We start from the raw sequence: 12,987 nt of genomic DNA, 5'->3' as shown, positions 1-12,987 counted from the left end.
AACATGTGGGAAGATTTAAAGGAATCTAAGGATGAGAAAAATTTGAGTGAATCAAAAGCTGACACATCTCCAAACAATTTCACTTTCCTTTTTTTAAAATAAGAAAAAAAGATAAAAAGATGAAACAGATGAAAAAAGAAAAAAAAAAAATTTGAAACTTGTCCATATGCTGGAAATGAGGAAATAAAAAGGGAAAAAAAGAAAAAAAGAACTCAATATATTTTTACTAATTATTCTTTTTCTCACAAATTTGATTTTCTTAGCCAAATTTCAAAAGAAAATAATAATAAAAAGATTACTATTCTTAGATATCGTTTGATAACCTTTTGATTTTTGGATTTTAAAAATTAATCGTGATAGATTTTGATTTAGTTTATCACCAATAGACTTCTATCAACCTCTATCAAATAAGATTAAAATTTTACTATTTTGTATAAATAATTTTCCTTATTTTTCTTTTTTCAATGTTTTGCAAAATGAAACTCTATTCTTTAATTGTCCGACTATAAATTTTGCAAGAATATTAGGATGTCCATAAGAATTTACTGTTTTTGTAATAACAATGTTGAATTTTCAGTTCCCAGAATTTATTCTTTGACAATGTTGAATTTTCGGTTCCCAGAATTTATTCTTTTTGTACATTCATCTATAATTCTTTGAATTTTCGAGATCCACCTTCGGGAATCCCATAAAGATTAGCACCTGAATAAGATTATTTTTTTTAATCTCGAACCGACAATTAGGATAAGTACGAAATTATAGCTTCTATAAAGACGGATACCCTTAATACATCAAAACTCTATGGATAAAGAAAAACCATTTCAACATCAAAAACAACAAAAACTAGAGCAAACATATAATAACAAACTCTAAATTGTACCCAAGCATCGCCCATTGATTCTATTTCCGATTTATTGACTCGAAAATTTCTCTGGCTCTTTACTAAGAGGGGCCAAAACTCCAAAATTAGAAATGCCAAAATAGGAATGACACTTTATTAGAAATACCCAGAAAATATCATATTCATAAAGCAGAAACATAAACAGTAATTATTTTTTAAAAATTGACTAAAAATTAAAACAAACAATCAAATAGTTAGCAAATAGAACGTTAATTTTCGAATTTTGACTTTGATTTTAAAAATATTTCTAAAAGGTCGATAACAAAATATATAAATCAATAAATGAAAATAGTATTTAATCTTAATTTTCAAAAACTAAAAACCAAATAATTACGGAACTTTTAACTTCCTACCTTGACTTTACAACTGAGATATTTTGGCAGAATAGAGAACTTAAGAGACAATGCAAATGGGATCTCCATAAGAAACAGCTCAAGTGAGGAAAAAAAGGAAGGAAAAGGACCTTTTTAGCCTTCCCATTTGCATATATAAAACATGAATGTAATAAAAGCTGAAATATGTCTCCATAGGCAAAGAATAGGATAACAAAGTGAAATTGCTTCAGAAATTATTTTAAATTAGAACAGCCAATGAATAGGAATCAAAATATAGATAAGGTTTGCTATCCAAGCAAATACTGAATCTTGGCTAGAAATTTTCAATGACACTGATCCAGATAGGGTCAATAGTACCTAATGCCCTATTTGAACAGTTGTTTTCCCACCACAAATTTTCAACTATATCTACAAAATGATATTCACTGTACACTTGAAATTACCATGTACCTGTATATATCAAGAAAACTTGGAGTATTGTACAGTTAATACCAGAAGGAAAGGACAAAAAATGAGGACATTAAATAACCTATAGTTATTAGGTCCTAAATGAATTCTCAATAAGACTTGTTACATTTCAATCAATCAATAACATAACATTACACAAACACAGAAATCATTTCCTTATCAATAAAGTGGCCATTTTCTTTGATATTAAAGAATCACAACCCTAGTTTGTACCATGTACCACCATTATTATGCTGAAAGAAACACAAAATATCATAGGGATTCTCAAGTATTTTGGATTTTTCAGAGACTTACTGGGATCCAGGTACAGGGTTTTATTTTTTATTTTTTATTTTTTTTTTGCTAACAGAAACTACAAAAAAGTTTCTGCAACATTTATAATCACTTTTAAAGTATAGTGACTTTTCAACCTACCAAAGATGTCCTCTTTACTACCAGCAGTAGCCATCAGTGAGTTGTCAAAATTATTGTTTGGATAGTATTAGGACAACCAGCAAGCAAATAAAAATTTCGAACACAGATCACATAAACTTTGTGTGGAGGATAAAGCCTTTGTTCTAAGGTAAGCAGAGAGCAAACAAATAGGCATAGTTTTATCTTCTTTCCCTTGTTGTGCATTACACAATATAGCTGTCCTTGTCGTCAAAATCACTATCAGAACCTTGTAGAAACTCTTTTTAATTTCTTAAGTTCTTTGTTTCTATTTCTGTCTGACATGTTCTGTCAAGGTGTTATTAATACAAGACTTAATCCTCATATTGGAATCTGTCCTAAAGAAAATTAGCTAGGAGGATTGAAAGAGATTTTGATGCTTTTGTAAATGGAACAAACCAAATGTATATCAATCAAGCCTTCTCATCTTTCTAAGATTGGCATCATCATTAAGGATATTTTTGTTGGGAACTCCGTTAATACTTCTATTTTTCGTCACATCTTTAGAGAGGAGAACAAATCTGCCCATACTTTTGCAGCTTTGACATTTTCTCAAGGTTGTTCTTTGATCTGGAAAGATGTTTTTCCAGATAATATTCTCCCCTCATTTGTAATGAGGCGATTAGAGAGTAGTTGTTTGTTGTGTTTGGTTTGCCTTCAAAAAAAGTCTTCTAATCTCAAAATGAAAGGATAGAGAGAAGAATGGGGGAAGATAAACTATACTATCTTCCAGGAAAAAGAACAACATTCTGTGGAGAATTAGCAATGGAAACAATGAATTTTGTTGTGGCATTTGAAACTGCGAGATGAGGGACCAGTGGACCTCAAATGTTTAGGAAACATCATTCACTTTTGATTGATGTTGATCTTTCAATGAAAAGAAGGGACGTGGAGCCTTTTTTCGTCACATTTGGTATTTCTGGCTTTAAAAGCAACTGCTTTTAAGATGGCATTGTATATGGCCTACGTATCTGTACAACAATAGTGATTTCATTTTTATGATCTTACGATGGCAAAATATTTGCTGTGGTCTCTTTACTATAACTTAAAAAGAACGCATTGTTTGGTGGAGAAAGGTGAGACCCTATATTCAAGTACATAAAATACTTCAGAAATGAAAGAATGATACTATTCAGATTTAAAATTTCAACTATTTACTCTAGAGTTTGGTAGGAAGAGCCTTTACTAAACTTACCAAACATCTTCCTGCTCATAACTCTATCCATTCTCTAAAGGAGAAATCTCTAAGTAAGTGTTTGGACCCCAACTTCACTGGGTAGAATGATGTTTGGTATTCCAATGTTAATAGTTAGTATTTCGAACTATATAACCTACAATTAGCTACTGTATTACTATTTCAAATTCCTATTTGTTATAGTATTTACTATTTCCTACCCAGACTAAAATAGCAAGCACCTCAAACATAGACTATTATAACCCAAATTAAAATTGTTTACATCTCAAAGACATACTATAATGACCCACGAACTATAATAATCAATTCAACATCTCAAACACCCCTTACTCACAGCAAGGAGCTGATGGGGAGCAACACTTGGGCTTATATAAAAGGAAAGAAAAGTGAACAAACATTTATGTAGAAACAAAAATCATCCATCAGATTCATTATACAGATGAAGAATGATTCTATAAACAGTTTTTGGGTCGTTTCTTTTGGGAAGCGGGAGCAGAATCGATTTTCTATTTTGCCATAAATTTCAATGATGTTGGAACCATTAACGATTGGGAATGCAGAGGTATTATCTTGCAAGTCATTGAGACAGCTCCTAGCCCCCCAAGTCGGTATGACAGAAAATCAAGCAGCGTGAATTATGAAAAACAAGTAAAATCTTGTACGTCATCTGGGCGTCTATGAACTGAAAATGGCCTGGATACACTAAAAATTTTTGAACTACATTACCTTTCGGGTTGATAGAACAACTGTGTGACTCAATTTGTAAAAAGAACATATATAATGAAATGAATGGCGCGAATGAATGGAAACTATTTTACAATGAATAGGCCACCTATAATAACATAACGGCCTGGATCAAAAATTGGAGTTTAGTGAATGGGATTTTGAGAACCGTATTCACACTATTCTGGTTCTCCATCCCAATGGAACTATTTGGATACGATTTTTCCTGGTCAGAATTTCCCGTGGAATATTGGCATCTTCAGGTTCAGGACAATAAAAAACTGAGAGCCTAATTAATAAACTTTCACGCTTCTGCACATGTTCCCAATTTCACAAGAAACCCTTCGGTCGAAATGTGGTTACTTCTGCCGTTTGCTTTGCTATAGTATGCATAATATCATGAAACATGAGAGTCTTGAACCACCAAAGTAATGCGCTTGGCACCATCTGTTCGAAAGCCATCTCCTTTAAATCCAATCTGGTAAGATAAATTATACACGTTATCATAGCAACAGTATCCAACAAGAACCGAGGTGAATTACTAGAGGCTGAAGGTTACCTCACTCAAACCATCAGGTGAAAACCACCTTAACAACACTCCAATACGTACCACAGCAGGAATAAGCTTGAAAAGCAATGGCGTAGTCACCTACACAATAGTTTTATTAGCAAGCTAAATTAAAATAAAGTTAGATCATTTCAAAACAACTTCTGTGATAAGAGTTCAGTGTCCCATTGGAATAGTTCAAAAAGGACCCCACATTAATAACACTTCTTATTTGATTTGCAACCTAACAGATGATTTTTTTTTTTTTAAATGGAAACTTCGATGAACTATTTCATCTGAGTTATCATATCAGTTGGGAAAGATCAGGGGGAGAAGAATAGGGAAAATTCAATCAATATTGCAGGATACACATTAGAAATTAGATTTTTATTTTTTTTTTTTTTGAGACAGTTGCAAATATAAATATAGGAATCAGCAAAATATTAGCAAATATAGCATGATGCAAAAAAATATGCAGATATTGCAAAATTTAGATACAGCTCTTGGAATCAGACTATCAATTAGACTTTTTTTTTAAAATTGAAACAATTGCTTTCCTTGAGAAAAAAAATTAAAGAAGTCTATCAGTTATATATTATATCGATGATAGGAGTCTATCGCGATAGAGTCTATCACTGATAGGAGTCTATTAGCATTAGAGTCCATCACTAATAGATTTTTTTATATTTGCACTTCTATTTAAAAATGTTGTTATACACTTAATTATTACCCCCAAAAATGTTACCTATTGCAATCCCTTTTTTTTCTCTTCTTTTTTTTTTATGAATAAACAAACTTCCATCAAGGAAAAATGAAAAAATACATAGGCAACAAAAAAAGAAAAAAAAAAAACAAAAACTGACAAAACTTTAGATATTAGGTATTTGGGGACTAAAAAAATGCAATATTAATTAACTCACCAGGCTAAGTGCAGTTGTCCCAAGCAGCAGTATATACAATTTTCCCTGAAAATTTTTCAGGAGGAAAAACATCATATTTAAAAAATACATGAAAACAATACAAAAAATTTAAAAATTTTTATGGACAAAGAGACAAGGTATTTACAATATGAGAGATTGAATGAAATTTCGAGAAATAAGACTTATTGTGTCCTTCTAAGAAAGACCCACATTCAAGACTCACACCCATATAAAAGACAACAATGAAGTCATCATCTCCATCACGTAAACATTCCAATATTCGTAAAACTAAAAACTATAAATAAACTTAATTTTGCAAAGGTTGCAATGCCAATATTGGAATGTTTGAAATCAAAACTTCAGCAATAATGGTGAATATAACAACGGACCCCCATATGAAAAATAAATGAAGAACATATCAACTTTGATTAAAGAAAAAACTCATAAATCTTAATGAGATCTCTCTTTTGTAAAATCCAACTTGCTGAGCAAACATGTTGTAAATCATCCACAATTTATAATTACGATATACCAACGAGTCAAATCTGTGTCTGATCTCACCTCCCTCTACTTCTCTCAACGAATAAAATATGACTTCAACGTGTTTAGCTACCATGTTATAAAAGATCGAAGAGAATAGTGATATGACGTATTTAACTCGAGTTTTCTGCTTTACCAACTCATTTAGCTGGTCCATGTGTTTACTACTAGTTAAAACCAATAACTTGCCTTTGCTACTAATGACTACCATGCTTAGGTTTTGCCTATTATAATATTCCATTGTACCAGATAAATTAATCCATACTCTCAAAATTTGCTGTTCTTAGAAGAAAGTCAAGTCAATTCTTATACATCGCCTAAGAGCAAGGTCACGAGCCCATTCGCCAAGCCTGCTCTATTCAGACCAGTCTCTCATAGTTACTTATGAACCTAATAGGATTAATTGATAAAGCATGCTCTACATCATTTCCCCACCCAAAGAACCAACACTGTACCTAATAGGTCCATGTGTTTACTATTAGTTAAAACCAATAAGTTGACTTCGCTACTAATGACTACAAGGCTTAGGTTTTGCCTATTATAATATTCCATTGTACCAGATAAATTAATCCACTCTCAAAATTTTGCAGCTCTTAGAAGAAAGAGTCAGTTCTTATACATCGCCTAAGAGCAAGGTCACGAGCCCATTCGCCAAGCCTGCTCTATTCAGACCAGACTCACATGGTTACTTATGAACCTAATAGGATTAATTGATAAAGTATGCTCTACATCATTTCTCCACCCAAAGAACCACCACCATCCTCTACGGTGCAGCACCCCAAGGGGAGTGGAATATGGGAGCTCCAATTCCCATAGTTGAAACAACCCGGCACCACTGAGTTACATCCCTCCCCTTCCAAGAAATAGTATAGACAAATTCTAAGACAAAACCTCCTTTATACCAATTGCAACTTGTTTCATTTGCTCATATAAGGAGATGAGTTTTCACACGTTTGTTGTTTGGGCACATAAACATGGAAAAGTAATCCACATTTGAAAACTAGCAGATAGAGTAATTCTCAATGCCAGCATACCACGTAAAACAGAAGTCAATGTGACTATTGGAAAACAAAGCAGAAACTTCTATCTCAAGTTTGGAGATAGTCAGTGTTTAAAAAGCCCTCCCGAGCGCCTGCCTATGCGATAGGCGCAGGTCTGGTTAAAAAGATGAGGCACACAAAATAAGGGGTTTAGGGTCAAGAACTTTTTTGCTTGTCCTTAAGCACCAAAAGACGAGCACTTTTCAGCTTTGAAAAACACGGGAGACATTTCTTATCAACACCAACAAATTATGAACCTTAATAAAAAAACAAGCTTACAATTCAAGCACCAACCTCGACAAGATGAAGATTAGAGGCACGGCTCAGAAGGACAAAAGCAAATTCTCCGATTTGTGCGAGTGACATCCCAACCTGTAAGATAAAACTATCTAAGGCCTCTTTCAATTTTCTAAATAAAAAAGTCATTTCATTGTGAAGAAACATATTTTTTAGAACACATCTCACCAGAAGTGAAGTCTTGTTGTTGTATCCAAATCCCTTGACAACAGTAGTAACCACTACAGTTTTTATAATGATGACCAATATTACAGCCGCAAGTAAAATATCAATGTGGTTCCATAGGAAATGAACATGAATTAGCATCCCAATGCTGGCAAGAAAAAGAGCGGCAAAGAAGTTGCGAATGGGCTCAACCTAGGGATCAAGTCAATGAGTAGAAGGTATTAAAAATTTCCATGTGAGCTGAAACAGATTCAGGCAAGTAAAATGACAATATTAAATAAATAGGTATAGTACTTGCTATAGACCCTATCAGCCCCAGAGACACACACACACATTGCATCTAGGGAGGGAGAGAGAGAGAGAGAGAGAGAGGGAGGGAGGGAGGGAGGGAGGGATGTAGGGAGGGGTGGAGGGAGGGAGAAATCCATTGCATCTGGAAAATGAGATTCATCATCGAGCTTGATGCCCAACCCAAGCTAGATCATAAGTTCTTGCAGGATTTTATACTTCTGGATCGTGAGATTTATCTACAAGCTTGATGCCCAACCCCCAAAGGATCACAAGTTTTATGCTGCAGGTTCTAATTACATCTGAAACGGATGATTTATCAGAAAGCTTGAAGTGCAACCCCCAAAAAGTATACATTCTCATTTCCTATCAGAAAATAACATATATTTCTATAGTCCGATGATTTATCAGAAAGCTTGAAGTGCAACCCCCAAAAAGTACAAATTCTCATTTCCTATCAGAAAAAAACATATATTTCTATAGTCATCGAGCCACAATATTTCTAGACCTTTTTCCATGTAAAACATGTTAGAGCATGATTTTAGACCAGAAAGCTCACTAGAGTTTCCAATTGGCTCAAAAAGTTTCACCTGTTCTCCAGCATAAAACCCACCATACTCTTCTATGATTGAAGTGAAATAATGTAAAGGACAGCGTTCTTGGAGTGTAGAAACATGCAATTAAAACTCACCGAAAAAATTCAAGTACTTGGTAGTAACTACAAAGGGAACAGAATTCAGGCTTTTAAACAAGCATGAAAAATCCATATTTACCTGTTCAAGTGTATGCTGAGCAAGATCAGTAGTTGATATCATCACGCCCGCAGCGAAGGAACCCAATTCAAGGCTTAAGCCAAGTTTATCACTGCACTGTATAGGTGGTTATATAAATGAATCAGTACTGTACCCAAAAAAAGTACTGGTAGATGCCAGATTTTACAGATAGACCATTCCCAATCCCAACAACTTTGGTCTATAATACCTTGTTCACTTTAATGGGAGGAAAAGAGGGGGGGAAAACATGTATCTGAGAGAGGAAAAAATCTACAACTAGAAAACTGAAGTTCTTCACCATATCAATGTCTACCAAATTATTGTTTCTAGAATTAAGCATTAGGAAGTGGAACTAACCCAAGCAACAAGCAAACAGAATGCAACAGCTGCCAATTGATAGAGCTCATTAGTCTGCATGGAAAAGATTTTGATCAGAACATGAAGCAATAGATGTAGCAGCCAAAGAAAATGTTCCCCTTACCTGAGATGACAGGCTAACCATAAGCTTAAGGAACCTCGGAACACATGTACGAGATAATATTGTCAAAATAATCAAAAATGTAATCAAGACCAACAACCTGGAAAGAAAGAAAATGGCTGGTAAGTATTAGTTTCAGTTGAATCATTCGAAACGCAAATTTTCCCAGTTGTCTATCGAACAACTAGAAAATTGAATGAAAAGAGTAGCCTGGATAAGTCCATACACCAATTATGCTATGTTTTCAGAATTAAGTGTCAGTATGCTGGAAAAGAAATTTTTCAAGACGCTAGATACTTGACTAATTTAACCAAGAACCTCATGAATAAAAATTCTCATACACATATGCTGTTCTTACGACTTAGTCATGGACAGAACTCCTTGAAGAACGCCAGAAGTACCACCAAGAATCGGAAGCAGTGCAAACAGCAAGCCAACAGCACAATCCTGGTGATGCACAATAAACCCAAAAAAATATCATCATCATGAGTTAGCTATTGGTATTTATTAAAATAAATAAATAAATATATATATATATATATATATATATATATATATATATAAACATGCATGCACACCTAGACTAAAACTTCTAATGCAGCAAAATATTTTGGATACCATGTAACCGACCAAACCATCACTAATTAGTAATATCATAAAGTATTGGAAGAGGAATGAGTTGTATACCTGAAGAATAAGAGTACCAATGGTCACCTGACCATGAATGGCATTGACGCTATTTCGTTCCATTAAAAATTTCAAGACCTATATCAGATAATATTGTGGAAGTACCAAATTTAATACAGATAAACCATGAAGGCTTTATTAATGATGAGAAAAGAGCACTCAATTCTATTTCTAAACAAAATATATACATACATAAATATATACTTACCTAACATTCAGTTCCTCGACAATAATTATTTAACACAAGACCAAAAACTCAATAAGTGAGGGCAAGAAGAATGAGCCAAATACTACGAAGCCATTTATGTTTTCAGAAAACAGTAAAACCTCTGAAGTCAATTACCTGTCTGCACCCTGCCTTCAAAAGCAGTTTTCTTAAAGTTTGCATTTGCTGCTGGGAATCATCACGGCATGAAGGCTTTATATAATTTTTAATCATACAAATTTTTTTTTAAAACATGGTTTAAACCCTATTTTGGTCCCTAAACTTCTAAAATGTGTATTCTAGCCCCTACTCCCTACTATTTGAGTTCTTTTATTTTAATTCTATCAAACTAATGACATAATTTCAAGTATAAGTACTAATATGTTAATAGAAGTATGAGTTCAGCCCAGATAAGTAAGATACGAACATTAAGCAAAGGGAAAGGTAGAAAAGTAACACAACAACGACCAAATTGATTTTTTTAAAAAGGTTTGGGACTAAAATAGACATTTTGAAACTTCAAGGACCAAACTAAAACAAACTTGAATGTTTAAGAACCAAATGGACATTTAAAAAGCTAAGGGATCAAATAGAATAAACTTGAGAGTTCAAGGACAAAAAAGTCTTCTTATCTAGAAAGGAAGGTTGCTAGGTTATGAGGTTGAGTGAAAATGGACGAACATATTCTGTTGCAGAATAACGTCTCGATATTCTTTTTAACTGGCTCAATGTTTTTTTTAATTGTAAGCATCTTCAAAAACTAAAATAATCCAAATGCTCCGTTAGTCACTCCACATTAATATGACTTCATCCCGCTAGCAAGAAATTACCACTGCAGTCGAAGACATAGACAAGAATGCACCCACAAATACCCCCTCTGAAGATTTACCGCCACATAGCTGCAAAAGCAAGCAATTTCACATTAGGAGAAACCATTGACAGGTTAACAATATAAACGAATGCGCTTATATGGATGTAGCAAGAAGAAAAAGGAGACTAGAATATCCCAGATACAGCATTAACCACTATACATTTACGCATAGCAGTAAACTCAAGCTTTTGTATAATCTACCAAAGTTTCAGTAATGCCAATTAAAAGAAACAGTAGGTAAGGTAAGCTAAACCAACTGCCATCAGGAAGGCCACAAAAGGGCAATTCAACCCTCTCCTTCTGTACACTGACCAGATTTACCAAGTAGAAAGACTCGAGTATAACTGCACTGAGCTTACATAAGCTATGAAGATTTTTTATTTTATTTTTAACTTGGGCCTAGAACCAACAGAACCGAAGGTTTTACAACAAATCAAACAACTTAAATTTGGGCCCTATGAGTGAAATGTCGACCGTAGAATGAGATCGGAACTCTCATCCTTTTGAAAAAAGGGGATTATCCAGGGATTTGAACTCGGTGACGAAGATTGAAATTGCTGAAATATAGTCACTCACTAAAGAGGAAATACAGCACATAAAATTTCACAAGTACTTAAGTTTCCATGAAAAGATTGTGCAAAAGCATGATTATAATTAGAAATCTGAAGAGCAACCATCTCAGAAAATGACAGTAATAGATAAAGATAGCAGAAGAAATAGATTTAAATATATGTGAGAACGAGAGAGACACACACACATGCACAGGGACGGGAAGCAATTAGGTACTAGTGTTGTCCAAAGCACTTCATCATATTTCAAGACACGCTGGAACAAGAGTGGATGTAAAATGTGTGTGCAATACAGGATTGATACTCTCAACCTACGGATCTTATGGACATTGAAAAATACTTGTTCATATTCATAGTAGAAATTTCCAAGAACATCTAATCAATGTATCTAAAATCCACAAAATGGATCCACCCAACAACCATGAATTTACAAGATTAATATAAAAATAAAAAGTACACATACACATACATACATACATACAAACATACATATGTATGTATGTTTGTATGAATTTGAAACCACGAGGCATGATGACTTTATCGTTTATCCTATACTGAAAAGCATTGGATGCAAGAATCACAATCAGAATCACAATCAGTGTTGGAATGCCTTGAATCTATTATTTGGTGCTTCGAATGACCAAATATAGGGGTCTTGCTATTAGTGAACCAAGTAAATCTGTATATTGATTCTTTATACTTTACGTTTTTTGTATTCTTTATTCGTCGATTTTGTAACAATCAAATTTTGACCTTGAAAATGAGAACATATTGGCCATACAGCAGATAAATACACGAATATATATACATAGATAGATAGATAGATATAGATAATTTTTTTAAAAAAATGCATAAATAAATAATACCGTACAGCTGGAATAAATTCTCATCAGAGTGTAAGACATACCGAAGCTGTAATTCCACACAAGCACATAAAAAGGAAAATCTGGAGCAATCCTCCAAGAACAGCCACTGCTCGAACTACACGAAGCTGGAAAAGAACAGAGAGATTATTGACAAAGTCTAAATATTTTGTAAACCAGATATTATAGAAAAAAAAATCAGGCTGACTTTTGTAGTGGAGAATTCCAAGCCCAATGCAAAAAGAAGGAAGATCACACCAAACTGAGCAACTGTCTCAACCTGAATGGATAGGCAAGCGACAGATTAACTTCTGGTGAAGCAATATAATCTATTAGGGTAATATCCAGGAATTCCAGAAGCATAAATTCTTGATAGTATCATAACTCATAAGAATCAATAATAATGCTCATGACAATTATTCATTACACCATAACTTATTAAATGAAAACACAGAGAGAAAAGAGTCAGCAGCGTAATGCTATGGTTAGTATACGAACCAAATATAATCGCTTTACAAATTTTATCAAGTACCCAAAAGCCAATAAGTGTAGCTCTTAGCTTTATCATAAAATAGAATGTAACAACAGAAAAGGATCAGGGAGAGCAATTCATAGATTTGTCAACTGAATGAGATGGACATAAATGAAACATACTTGCACCATTTCACTGACAAAGCTTAAACCTCCGGG

At 33.7% G+C, this 12,987-nt stretch overlaps 1 protein-coding gene across 4 annotated transcripts; it reads right to left on the bottom strand.

Annotated features, from left to right (window-relative positions):
* Positions 1-4,009: 4,009 nt before the first annotated feature.
* On the bottom strand, positions 4,010-12,981 carry LOC150030537 (K(+) efflux antiporter 4-like). 4 transcript variants are annotated; one of them, XM_090309513.1, is made up of 14 exons: positions 12,952-12,981; positions 12,506-12,577; positions 12,342-12,425; positions 10,825-10,893; positions 9,790-9,867; positions 9,461-9,549; positions 9,106-9,202; positions 8,982-9,035; positions 8,625-8,720; positions 7,567-7,755; positions 7,396-7,473; positions 5,522-5,566; positions 4,614-4,703; positions 4,010-4,532 (listed from the first exon to the last, which is right to left on the bottom strand). In XM_090309513.1, exons 1-14 carry the CDS (start codon positions 12,958-12,960, stop codon positions 4,452-4,454), a joined length of 1,131 nt encoding a protein of 376 aa, XP_090165639.1. In that variant the 5' UTR covers positions 12,961-12,981; the 3' UTR covers positions 4,010-4,451. The 4 variants fall into 4 exon arrangements, 2 of the variants coding, with proteins under 2 accessions (XP_090165639.1, XP_090165640.1); XR_016526709.1 differs by lacking the exon at positions 4,010-4,532 and having other exon boundaries at positions 7,396-7,490; XR_016526708.1 differs by lacking the exon at positions 4,010-4,532 and having other exon boundaries at positions 7,396-7,486.
* Between the last annotated feature and the right edge of the window lie 6 nt (positions 12,982-12,987).

The sequence above is a fragment of the Benincasa hispida genome, unplaced genomic scaffold (genome assembly GCF_027475165.1).
Source record: "Benincasa hispida cultivar pf3 unplaced genomic scaffold, pf3_genome.v1.1 HicScf1848, whole genome shotgun sequence".
Classification (NCBI taxonomy): domain Eukaryota; kingdom Viridiplantae; phylum Streptophyta; class Magnoliopsida; order Cucurbitales; family Cucurbitaceae; genus Benincasa; species Benincasa hispida.
Note: the sequence above shows the minus strand (reverse complement) of the source record. Positions and strands in the feature narration are given on the sequence as shown.